Source organism: Pelobates fuscus, chromosome 3, assembly GCF_036172605.1.
Source record: "Pelobates fuscus isolate aPelFus1 chromosome 3, aPelFus1.pri, whole genome shotgun sequence".
NCBI lineage: Eukaryota > Metazoa > Chordata > Amphibia > Anura > Pelobatidae > Pelobates > Pelobates fuscus.
In genome coordinates, this window is record NC_086319.1 from 107344607 (window position 1) to 107358279 (window position 13673).

A 13673-nucleotide genomic window follows, 5' to 3' on the forward strand; every position below is an offset into this window, starting at 1 on the left:
CTACATCAGCCTGGAATCTGTCCTAGTTTATATACTCAGGCAGCAGGTGCAGATTATATAGGGCACAACACATCCCTCTTTCTCCCCTTTCCCCCCCATTCATCTGTGTGACCTGTTAAATTAACTCAAGGATATAAATATTTTTTTTTTACACTGAATAAAACCCAATAAAGATACAGACTTCCATTGACAATCACATGCTTATAGTGCCAAACCTTGTGGTAAGAATGTTTTATAGTGTAAGTCCTACTCTTTCTGTGCTGAGCACTATGAGTTCATTTTGATACCGGTAGACGAAAATAAGTGCATGATAGGTCAAAATGGCTTTTAAAAGATAAATTTCAGCATTACAAATGTTTACAATTGCATGTTATTGGGGCTGTTTGTTTTTTAAACTGCATCAGCTGGTCTAAATTGGTCAAGCTCCCTGTGTAGCTAACAAGTGGCATTGTTATGGAGAGCAATTGTTATTCGTGAAAGCTCTGTTAGCTCAAACAATAATCATTAAACGTTTTATTCCATAGTGTTCCAGTGCAACATTGGGCAATAGCGGGCAAGAGATGCCCTGAACAGTGCCCTTCCCGTGTTGTAAATAATGTCTTTTTTAGATAATAGCTTTGCTACCTGCCCAACTTGAAAGCTTTTCTGTGGACACCCCTAAGAGCAGCAGGTTTGGTCATACGATTTAGTGTAGCCCAGATTAAATTAATCACACTTGTACAAAGAGCTGCTTGTATGTAGTCAGAGGCCAATAATTTATACATTCTAAAGCACTGTAACACTTTTTTTTACTGAAACTGTGGTTTAAACAAAGATTTTCGAACAAGGAATGTCAATCAGTTACCATGTTAATCTTTTTAACAGTGGAGATTAAACTACTATTCAGTGTGTTTAACAAATTGGTCAAAGTGTATCTAGAGCGAGTTTCTGACCGCTTGAAAGTGACATTAATGCTTATTTTTTACGTATGAACGTTCGTGAAGACGCACAAATAATTATATACACTCAACTTCTAGATCAACAAGTGCATTGCAAATTTACTAACCCAGTTAATTTTGTCTAAAAATCATTCAACTCTGTTGTTTTGGCTTGTATGCATGTCCCTCGTCTGTTTTCTGAAGTCTCCAAAATCTCCGCAAACACCTCACAAGAAAGCTTCAAAACTTGTGTATTTTTGTTAGATAAACCATAAAACTGTGTAATGACATGTCATGTGTTGTTCATCTGAGGTTGTATTAACTAATTTTAAAGGGAAACTATAGTCACCAGAACAACTACAGCTCAATGTAGTTGTTCTGGTGAGTATAATTATTACCTGCAGGCATTTTCATGTAAACACTGCCTTTTCAGAGGAAAAGGCAGTGTTTACATTGCCTCTAGCGACACCTCCAAGAGGCCGCCTCTCAGATGGCCACTGGAGCTGCTTCCCGGGTCAGCGCTGCCGAAAAAGCAGCACTTTTCCTCATAGAGATGCATTGATTCAATGCATCTTTATGAGGAGGTGCTGATTGTCCATAACGTCATATGGCCTGCCCCCTTGCCGATTTTTAGCCAACCCAATGCTTTCCCTATGGGAAAGGGGTTAAGGGGTGCAAGCCACCTAAATGGTGGGTTTATCATTATAGGGTCAGGACACACGTTTGTGTTCATGACCCTATAGTGTTCCTTTAAGACCTGCTAAGGGACGGATGACTCTTATGTCCCGATATGTGAAACAATAGAATTCAAAGAGGGTGTACTCTTTCCCATAACTGTAAGTTTCTTAAAATTTGACAATTTTATGTCTCAAAAAACAAAAACAAACAAAAAAAACCCTCAAAACTTTAAACCAGCTCTTTCTACTTATGCAACACATATACTGCATTAGCGACAAGCTTTCCAGAATTAATCAAGTATTACTGGGCAGAAGATTCACGGGTACTAGGGAAGGTGAACCATGTGTTTTAGGCAAGACTAATTGCTGTATCTCTAGCCAAAAAGCACGGACTATTGCATAACCCATATTGTTCATAACGTGAATTAAAATGCAGAAGAGGATTAAAACATTTCATTGGAGTCTGGCATGTTTTCCTAACTCTGCGGTGCAATCATGGACAATACAACTACGCACCGTTTTTTTTACTGTTGTGCATCTCCCACATATCTCAAGTTGGATTTTTAAAGTGTCCTTGAGAAATCATGTTGCCACAACTATATCAGAGTTCCCAGTGTGTTGTGTTTAAACCACATCCATTGCTAAGGGTAACTGCGGAACTGAAGAGTGAAGTCTAACACGCTCATTTGCATGTCAAGCTAGGATCTCTGGGATAGTTGTGGAGATATGATTTCACATGTTTCTGTGCAGAAGAAGGACACTTCAACTTAAGATATTTAATTTATCTGATTATCAATGAACTAAGTGGGTTTTAGAAGTCCAAACTTACATTATATTGTAATGGCAGCACAATCTGACATCAAATGTAGCATTTTAGTAAATTAGGACCACACGTAAATAGAGAGGAGTACACTGCCTAAAAAAACACCCTAACCTGTTACTCTATTTCTATAGTCTTAAATACTTTCTTTTTAACTGTTTAGAATACAAAATGTATCCTAGACTTCCTTTAACAGATAAGCATTTTTCGGAATTAACTGGCAACGTAGCACCTGGGTATACAATTTGTACAAAATCTTTTGGTTTCTGAGCTTATATTTATAGATCAGTGCGATGGACTCTGGCAGTAACTTTCCCAAATGTGGGATTGCACATAAACTACTTTCTGCAGCCATTGGACTTCATAACTGGAAATGTGTAAAGTACTTGTCGGAAACCCTTGCTATGGTTTTTCTGCACTTCAGACATCCTTGGCTAGTGACGTTACTATAAGTCAAAGTAGGACAACAGAGGCAGTTACTACAACCAGATGCATTTCTTTTTTTCTTTTTTTGTAAGAATGAAATAAAAGATGCGTTTTTTTTTTTTCTTTTCTTACAGGATTCCTCCTATTTCTCAGAGGCTTCATTAATTATGCAAAGGTCCGGAAGATGCCTGATAACTTCTCTACTCTGCCCAGGACCAGAGTTCTCTTTATCTATTAAAGGTAGAATTCTCTGTTCTATCAAACTATCTTTCTGCGTATCTTCAATATCCCATTATATATAATATATAACATTTCTATTGCATTTCGTGTTAAATGTTTTAAACAGAACCCCCGGTTATCTGCTTTTATGACAATGTGTCTGGAATCCCTTCACAGCCATTCATTTGCCCTCATAACCATTACAGGACAATTTAGAGGTTATGTTGCCCGTAGTGCACTGCACTCTTTCAGGGTTGGTAGTCAATAAATTTGCGAACTGTTTGAAAACTCACCTGGAGTCCATCAGTCACCTCCTCCTGTGCTGTGACCTACTCTGGCGGTGCATGGCTTAGCTTATTGGTGAAAGTGTCCGGCTGATCCTCTTTGTCAATGTTCTATCCCAGCAATGCTTTACTCTGTGGAGCCAAGGGTATCTACTTGCAAGAGTATCAGGCTCCACTAGAAGCTGTAACCTCTGCCTGGTGTACCCAAGGCAAGTTGTTAATCTGCTCGCAAGGTGTTTTCTGTTTTCCCTGGGAGAGTGCTTCTGGCACAATAACCGCTACAGCTGAAAAAAAATCTTCAACATCTTTAAAAATAAAATTAAAATTAAAAATAAAAATCTATTGTACAAATAGATATAAAAGTGCATATGACTTCTACTGTCCTGAGCTTCGGTGGTGGAAAAACTGTTTCTGTATATGTACTTTTAAGATCATTAGATCAGGTATGGGTTGCATATTTAAAGAAAAAGCTTATCTCCAAGAGTAATTGCTTAATGAATTTAGCTGGACATTAACTTCATACTGGCTCTAATTAAGTAGACAGAGCAGAACAGTTCCGATTGTGTTTTTTTTTTTTTAACAAAAAAAATTTAATTAAAATAAATAGACACTCTGGATATTTTTATATTATATACATAAACAAAAAATATTAAAACTACAACAAATAGATTAAAAAATACATAATGACTGAATGCGTGTTCCTAAAAATTAAATTTAGTTTTTAAACTAATAAATGTTAGTCTCCTACATCTACATAGTAGTGGGTAATCTCACAGTTTTACCTGGAACAAACTGAAAAATACATAAAAAAAAATGTAAACAGGCACTACAAATGCTGCATGAAAAGTTCTCTCCACCAGGTACACTTTAAGGTGACCCTTAAATAAAAGCCCAGTGATCCTTTAGCAGCATAAACTATAATATAATTATACATCGTTATGCCTAAAGTGAGTAGATTAGAAGTCCAAGTAAAATGCTGTTGTATTTTCTCCAAGTAATGTTCGGTTAAAGGATAAGGTGAGCTCATAACAAATGTACCATTCATTAGTGTAAAAATATGTAAATAGTATAGAACTTATCCCGTGGAACAAAAGGAAAGTTGCAAACATTTATATTTTAGAAAGAGTTTGTAGACTTTCACTTTTATGGCAATACTGGTTGCAGTACATGCCGCCGCCGAGCACTGTCAAAAGATTATTATGTACCATAGCAAACAGCGCCACCTGATATCTACAGTCCACACTCTTGGAGATGACAAGATCCCCTTTAAATGTAGTTATTGGCTAGAATGAATTTACCAGAGTTCAACTGGAATTGCCCAGGGGCATACAAATCTGGTAAAATAAAGTATTTTGCTATTTGGCAAGGGAATTTAGTAAAATCCAGACTATTTACCCACTGACAATGTGAGAAGCCTGCAGGAAATTATTTAAAAACAAACAAAAATTAACTTCCTAGGCAGCAAGAGGATTAAGTGTGGCTTTGAACCTCTATCACCTGCTCAACTTTTAATACCATATGTTCTGGGCAATGGGATAAGTATATGAGATTAATAGGGGGGGGGGGGGGGGGCTTTCTGTTGACCCCTTATTATCCCCAACACATCCCAGCAGTGAAGGCATTTAAAAAAAACAAAAAACAAGATGTTGCCAAATAAGTAGAGTGCTTACAGTGTTGAGGATCTATTAAGGGCTGACTATTAATGTAGGAATATTCAGTAGTATGGTTGGTATAGGTCAGTAAAATAACTTGGGAGGTCCTAGCAATGGTTCTCTCCCCACGTATGGGCATCAGGTGGATGCTAAACAATAATAGTGGCGATGAACATACCATTGTCCACACCCTCTTCCCTCTTGCCCCCACTTGTGTGGGGTTGGAGATGTACCCTTGCAAGTCGGGAGATAATTATAATAGAACAGGATGTGAGCAACCTCCTGCCCACACTTTCACCCATGGCAATTTTGTGGAGGTTGTAGTACAATAAGTGGGTAGACACATAATTGTTCACCACACTATACCCTCGGACCAATGCCATCAGGTGGAGAATTGTAGATGTTATATAAAGGTGTGAGCAGGTCAACAGCTCCTTCATCCTCAATGTTTTTTTTCTGCCTACCCATCTCTACTAGCTATATAGTAAAGCCTTGGGAAAAAAACAAAAACAAAAAAAAACGTATACCATTAGAATGTTATTTTATTTATTTCTTAAACAACCCCTAAATATAATCAATTCAATTCAAACCACATAATGTACATAGACCTGCAAGGCATTATTTTGTGATTCACCTAATCAGCAGGTGGAATGAGCCACCCTCCAGAAGGAAATAGACTGCCAGCTGGGAGCTCCACTCTGTGTTAAGTATTATTAACAGAAGCTTGATACCATGTGCACCTTGTCAGATCACATTATTCACGCAATATAGTCTGTAGATGCATTCATTGCTTAACACACGCTATTGATTACAGAAAAGAATAAAAAGGTCCAAGCAACATTTTATCTTTCTACAAAACAAACATGAAAAAGTTGACCATTTCATATGAATTTAGTACAGAAGACCATGCTGAAAGCTGCTGCTTACTGGTTCAGATTATTTTTTTAAAAGGGCACTATAAGCCAATATGACGAATTGTAACAGACTCTTATGCTTTTACTAGAATATAGAACTGTATTGCATTGTCCTTTTTTCTCTATGTACGGGCTAAACACGCCCACAATGGTTACCAACAACACAGTAAGGCAGGACACCATGGCCATATCCACCGAAATACACCTAGTATTTAACGTAGGCCACACGACACTTCTCAGAGGTCGGTCTCGGTGTGAACCGCGGTGTTTCAGCGGACCACATTCAGTACCGACGCAACACAAAGATGTTAAAGCCTGACCTGAAATATGCAACACAGGTTGTATTGTACCATTGTAAACCGCAGAAAAGTATCCTGACTTACGCACTGTACTTTTACATTGCAGCATTTTTATTTCAATGTATTTTACTGTACTGTTCTGTTATCGTATTGTTGTTTTTCTTGTTACCTTATAAAAGGGCTGGAAAAGCCCCCCCCCTCAGTTAAAAACGCGGAGCGGCGAAAATCAACACCGCATAAGCTGAAACATCATCTGTTTATTGATACATAACCTGTAAAACTGTTAGCAATCGGCCCCTGCGTGAGCCACTGTATATTACTATGCCGCACTCCGTGCCGACTCAAAAATAAAGAATAAAAAAAAAAAGGGCACTATAAGCAACATATCCATTACAGCTTGCTGTAGTAGATTTGTTGCTTGGTGTCCTCTGGTGCTGCCTCTCCGTTTAATCATAATACAGATTAAGGAACAGCGTACACATTAAAATAAATGAATAAATAAATATATATACATATACACAGTTTTCAATTTTATAAGGCTACTTAACATCAACTATCTCCGCAAACAAATATGGAGATTCAGTTCAACCATAAGGCTGTATCATGTTAATGCATTTATTTTTTTCATTTGAAATTTTTTATATTTTCAAATAAAGATGAGGATTGGGGTACAGAAACAAAAAAGGGAGGAGAGGGGAAGTCATCTTTGGTACAATGCATTTTAAAAACAACTGAGTGGCCCAGCATGCTTTATACATTCATAGAATGTTGATACAATAAGGTAATAAAGCTTGTCAACAGTTCAATGCCAATATGGTTCATGGATGATGAAAAAAAAAAAGGGAGGTGGGTACAGGGGGCGTGGCGAGCCGGTTCATGGAGTAAGTTGCACACTCCCAAGGCTCTGCAACCTCTGCCTACATAGCCCCCAATAAAAAGCACTCTTACACTCCGAAATGGGGAAACCGTGACTCCTGGACCCTCGAGCTCGGGTTCCCTGAGGCGAACAGCGGGTCCTATGGATGAATTCCTGTCCACCCCCGATAGCCTCCGACACATGTGGCTGGCAGAAAGGATGGCACCGAACTCTCCGGGCGCGGATAGCATAGTAGGCTCCCTGCCGGGCTCCCTGCGAGCTGAATCACTGACCCAGATCTCAGCCTTACTGGCTACAATCTCTGCCAACATGCTCACTAGGGCTGACAAAACAGCCTTAGTGGCAGAGCTGCGCTCTGTGATAAGGGAGGATGTCTAGGAAGTGCGCAGGGACCTCACTGCCCTCGACCATCGGGTCACCTAGCTGGAAGCTGACTGTCTGCAGGCCTCCCAACACTTTCAAGCAACTGACAATGAAACCTCCTGGCAGGGCACATTCTCGAGGACCTTGACGATCGAGGCCTACGCAATAATATCCGCATCAGAAGCCTATCCAAGCGAGAAGACTAGGTTCTTGTTGATACCCTGACACAGCTATTTACACAGATCACGTGTCCTGTGCCGCCTGACCCACAGTGTGCCGACCTCTAGAAACTGGCGCCCCCTTGTTCCCATATTGCCTCGGAAGCACGATGGATAAAGACCACAGGGGGTATGCACACTACTTACCCCGCAGCCCCCGTGACACTTGATATCGCCCCCTCTGGGGTTTTATCCCCTGCATAAACCGGGACTGTGAAATTGGCAATGAGTGGGAGATGTTGGTTTGGGTGCGGGAACGTGGGTACTAGACCTCCCATGCAGTGTCTGCTTGGAGGGGTGCAGCCAGTTGCTTGGGGGACTCTGCACGGGGAACATGTGTAGACAACTAGCCTTGATCGCCACAGTAGCCCAAGAACTAGGCTGCTAGGCCCAAAACTGTTCCCTGCTGACTCTGTCTGCCATGCCCATCTTGGCCATATCCTGGTATACCGATAGCCTGTCCAGCAGGGACCGGCTCCCACGGTGTTGGGTATGCTCTCCACGATTTCCCGTGCATGCGGTGTGCCTGTGATGAGTCCTTAACATCCCTGAAAAATGCAAACAGCTCCTGCGCACACTGGTCACACAGGGCATGGGTAGCGTTTTTGCAGGAGACACACTTTAAAGAAGGGAGTGCCCCTGCGCTAGGAGACAGGTGATTCCCACAGGGCTTCTTCACAAACCAGCAAGAAGCCAAGTGATCTGGAGTAGCCATATTTTTTGCGCAGACAGAAAATGCACAGCCACGCAGGTGGACCCACTAGGCCATTATCTCTTTGTGAAGGGTACCGTGGCGGACTGTCCATAATCTCTGGCTGACATATACTGCCCCAACCGGGATCAACATTTATTCCTGGCTTGGACCCTGTCCCTCTTGGAGAGGTTTAGAGAGGGTCTCCTGGTGTTGGCGGGGGACCTGAATCTACTACTAGACCCGCGCGTGGACTCTTATAGGGGCTCTAATGCAATTCCTACACACTGCATACGCCGGGCCAAACTAGCACTAAGTAGACTGGGCCTGGTTGATTGCTGGAGGGTGGCTCACCTGGATGGCAGAGACTATTCCTGCTACCCTGCCGTTCTCAACCAATACAGCAGGATCAACTATATCTTCATAGCACAGGAATTCCTCCCCCTGCTAATAACCGCAGACATAGGGATCCACTGGGACTCTGACCATTCCCCTGTTGCCATCCAGCTTAACTCGCCCCTATTTAAACCAAAGGAACGACAATGGAGAATGAACGTTTTATCTGACGCGGAGAATGTAGCACTGACCGCACAAGCACTTACTCAATATTTCGAAACCAATGCCTCCCCTGATGTATCCCCGCTTATAACTTGGAAGGCGCATAAATGCGTCATCCGAGGGCAATATAAAAAAAATCTACATACAACGTAAACAAGAGAATGCCAGACATGTAATAGAATTAACCAGACGAATAGCGGGCCTAGAGACCGTAAACAAATGAGAACTGACAGAAGAGGTATACCTACAACTGACTGATGCACGCAGACGACTCAGACTTCCTCTCCCAGAAACTTCTCAATATGATTCGTAAGTCCAATCGATACTTTTTTGAGTACTCTAACAAATGCGGCAGACTGCTGGCGCAGACCCTGCAACAAAGACAAAGGTAATGCCACATCTACAAAATAAAATGCTCGCAATCTAAAAGAAACGAGATTTCCGGCTGAGATCTTGCAGGCATTTCGGGAATATTATACCGGCCTCTACAACCTGGGCAAAACACCCAGAGAAATCACGACCGCGCAACACCGGCACAAGCTCATGGGCTTTCTTTCCTTGCATGTCACTTACAAGCTCAGTCCGGAAATGGCTGCAGACCTTAAACAACCCCTGAAGAGCTGTCTGCAGCCCGCAAACTATCGAAAACGTGTTAGGAAGAAGGAGAGTTTGTCCGCTTTAGAAAGCTTACTCTTACTTCTCGGAGACATGAGGAAGTTGAGTGTGTGTTTTGCTCTTTGGATGCTCGGGACTCCGCTTATTTTGGCTCCTCAAGAAATGAGCCAAGGGAGCTTCACATATGTGCAGCCGGTCAGTTCAAGCTTCAGTTCACGCCCCCCTTAATACATTGTTTTAAAATTGTATTTATCACATATATATATATATATATTCACAATGCTCTTACAACAGATTATTTAAATACACTTTAGTTCATTTACCACTAGCTCTATTTAATTTAATCTATTTAATGTCTTCCACGTTGGAATTAGTGTAGGACCCAATGATATTGGGGTACTGTGAAATAGCTGTGGCTTAACCATATGGTGGTACTGAATCCCCCCATTTGTTTGCTGAATTAAGTGATTTTAAGTAGCTTTGCGAAATGTAAAACTGTATTCTAAAGTAATTTTTGGATACATTTTGGTCTCTATGGCAGCACCATTCCTGTAAAATTCATGTTCCGATTGGGCCCCCAATTCCCTGTTTGTCTTGCCTCTCAGTTTATTATCCAACTGTTTAAATGTAGTTTTATATGAATGGCAGGTTTTCTTGACCGTCTAATTCTCTGCCACATTAATGATGCTGAATTAACACATCCACTTTGTGTAGTTCCATATTGTCTAAGAACAGTTTTATTTACCCGTCTCCATCTCTGCTATATTGATAGTTTGATATTGTTATGCTGGTGTCAGTGCCAGGGCACTCTAGGAAACATAACCACTACCACAAGTCTAATTGCTTATGATTCTGTGTGTCCCTTTAAGGGGGCTGTATTCTGTTCAGAGTTTATGCGATCTCGAATTTACATGTAATTTACACAGTGCTTGGCAATCTGTAAACTATTATCATGAAAGTCCCATGTATCATAGCCCTTGAGGGGGTGTAGCTTGATACCCCTGGTTTAATGCAATACAGGAAATATATCAGGCCCATTAATATAAAAGGCCTGATATCCATTACAAATAGGAAGTACTATTTTAGGTTTTAAAAACATAATTATAATAATTTCCAAGAATCTTTAATTAGCAGTTAGATTTAGGAGTAGATAAATAGATAATCTTTAATATATAGAGCAAAAGGTATGTGTTCATTTTAAAGGGACACAGCAGTCAGTATTTTTCCCGTGCTGTTTTTTAATGCTTAATAAAATACTGCAAAAACAAGAATATGAAATTAATACAAATGTTTGGCATTGAAGAATTTCCTGAAAAACTCCAGACTGTGCAGGATTTGAAATGTACTCATGCTTACTATTTCTTTCTTTCCTTTTTGAATATTAAGTATTGAAGAGGTTGTCCTATAAGCTGTGTGCATAGGCACAATAAGCGTTTTGGATGTTGTAGTTAGAAGACCACCTAAATCACCCAGACAACCTCCTATTAACCCCTTAAGGACACATGACATGTGTGACATGTCATGATTCCCTTTTATTCCAGAAGTTTGGTCCTTAAGGGGTTAATGAAGTGGTCTGGGTGCAATCTAAAGCATTGCTGTTTAGTTCATTTGGAAATCCTTACATTGCAGGATTTAATATGCATCTAGTGGCAGCCTACCTGACAGCCAGTAACTGTGCTTTCACTGTGAGAACAGAGTCAATCTTTGTTCTCACAGCTAGTTTCCAATAGGAGAAGTAATTGTGTGATTTAAAGGAACAGTGTAGTGTTAGGAATACAAACCTGTAACACTATGGTGCCCTATTTGCAGGTTTTTGATTTTTATCCCCCACCCCACCCCCCAAATTTCCAGTAATAAAACACTTGTTTAGACCCCTTGGAGCTGGAAGTCACTCATTCTCCTGCAACATCATATGGCTCTAGACTTTATGGGCAATCCAATGCAGTTCATAGAGGAGTATTGGAAACTGATGCGGAAGTGAATGTAGGAAAGCAAAGAAGTCAATTGACTTCTGCGTCAAATGACCATTTTTGTCTGGATCTAACCCTGCAGTTTAAACATTGCGCTTTCTAAAAAACCCATTGGGATGAAGCAATTTGGGTGGCTTTTGTGGTGGTCCTTTTTAATTGTTAGTCTTTCTCCATGACACAGAGCAACTGAACCGTGTCTTAGACAGATTTTTTTCCTCTTTCTTTCTCTGCTGGATGAGTAAGAGGAATGCCATGAATATTTTTGACATATTTGCTTTGCAATGCAAAGCAATGGCCACAAATCACTTGTATAAATCCTATTGGTAGTGTAGGGGTTTAATAGGCAAGACCTCTTGCAGCATTCAGATCACGGATGTGCTCAGAGGCTGCAATGTTGTATTATTTTAGGTTAATATAATTTGTTAGGGCTTGGTATCAACTGTTACAATACCTTGAATGGAGGAATCCTTACGTCTCTAGTATGTTGGTAATTCGGCTCTGCTTGGCATCTTACAGCACATAACTAGAAAGGCATCATGTTAACCACTGGTTTCTATAATAAACAATATAATTAGTTTGTGCCTTCCTAAATAGAGAACATCATGTTCTAATACATTGTGTACTCATCTCTCACGTCAACTGTACCATACGTATCTGGTATATATAACCTTACAGGAAAGAAGTACAATTCTTTCATTCATGAGCTCATCCTTTTTTTGTTTACAGATGTCTTTTGGGTCCTGACCTTCCTGCAATCACATGCTTATCCTTTACCGAGGCACCACAAACACCTGCAGGAAGAGAATTGAAACACCGAAGGGATTAAAAATGACCTGCTACATTTAGAAATAAAACAAAATCCCAAAAAGAAGCAACGGCAAGCAAACAAAAAGTACTGTTGAAAACGAAGAAGAAATTAAGCATATTTTTTTTGTTGTTGGTTTCTAGGTGTAAAACTTTAATGGTTATTTGCGAATTTCTGTTATTATGGAATCATTAGTGGCTATTGTTAAAATCAAAGTTCTAGCAATCAACTTTGTGACGTACTAATAAAGCCTTATATATTGTTTGTATAAAATAAACTCCACACCATTGACTATGCTCCTTCTACCAGTAGAGGGCAGTCTTGCTTCAGCTTTTCCCATCTCTTAATTTGACAGCAGTGCAAATGTTTTAGTGTACTATATTGTGTTTTGCTTTGCGGAAACAGTTATAGCCTGACAGGCAACAGTTTATGATAGTCCAGTCCTTACAATTAGTGTGAGTAACTTGGTGTAACATAAACTGTCTTAATTTCAATCATCTTCCAAACATAGGCATATGTGTTCAGCATCTTGTGCAGATATGTAAAAAACACAAACATGTAATTGGTTTTCTCATCGTGATTTTTACATTCTAAAATAATCCCCTATATCTTGTACAGACACAGACAAGAAGGCTTTAAAAAAAAAAAAAAAAAAATGAATGGAAAAAATCAAAGAATCAATCAAAGAAAATATAAATGCAGTATATCTGAAAATGAAAGCTTGCATTTGATTTCACAAATTTCTTTTTTTTTTCTTTTTTTTTTTAAATTTTATAGTATTTCCATAGAAGTCGTCGCACCTAAGGCTTTGTATAAGAAGTGTACTGTGCAGTGGCAGTTTTATTTGACATCTCTTTGAACAGATATGAAGCCCACATTAGTGTTTTTGAACTTGTTAGGTTAGTTTCATAGAGCCGCTATAAGATTTTGTTTTTGCATATTAATCATATTTTCTCTGTGAGAGAAACTAGCAATGTGTCTGCCAGAGGAGGGTTAATTTGAACTACAAACCCTTCAGTTCGTCCAATCAATCAGTTTAAAATAAAGGCACCCTGTACTGTATGTATGAAGGAAAATAAGTTTGAAGGCAACTCTGCCACAAAGTATCCTTTTATAACTTATAAAGCCCAGGGATAGGCAACCTTCGGCTCTCCAGATGTTGTGGACTACACCTCCCATGATGCTTTGCCAGCATTATGTGTGTAAGAGCATTATGGGGGATGTAGTCCACAACATCTGGAGAGCCGAAGGTTGCCTATCCCTGTTATAGCCTGTTTAATTTTGCTAAATTAGTGTTATCATGTATTCTTAATTGGAACAATGTAATATGTAGTTGGAAGTAACTCATCAGAGAAAAATTGAGTTTCT

At 39.8% G+C, this 13673-nt stretch overlaps 1 protein-coding gene across 1 annotated transcript in view; it reads left to right on the forward strand.

Moving 5' to 3' along the window:
- Positions 1 to 12616, forward strand: part of NDFIP1 (Nedd4 family interacting protein 1) — a 50116-nt gene extending 37500 nt beyond the window's left edge. Inside the window, exons 7-8 of the mRNA XM_063447404.1 lie at positions 2975 to 3080; positions 12227 to 12616. Coding sequence (XP_063303474.1) covers positions 2975 to 3078 — 104 coding nt within the window. The 3' untranslated portion in view covers positions 3079 to 3080; positions 12227 to 12616. The remainder of the gene's footprint in view (positions 1 to 2974; positions 3081 to 12226) is intronic.
- The last annotated feature ends 1057 nt before the right edge of the window (positions 12617 to 13673 follow it).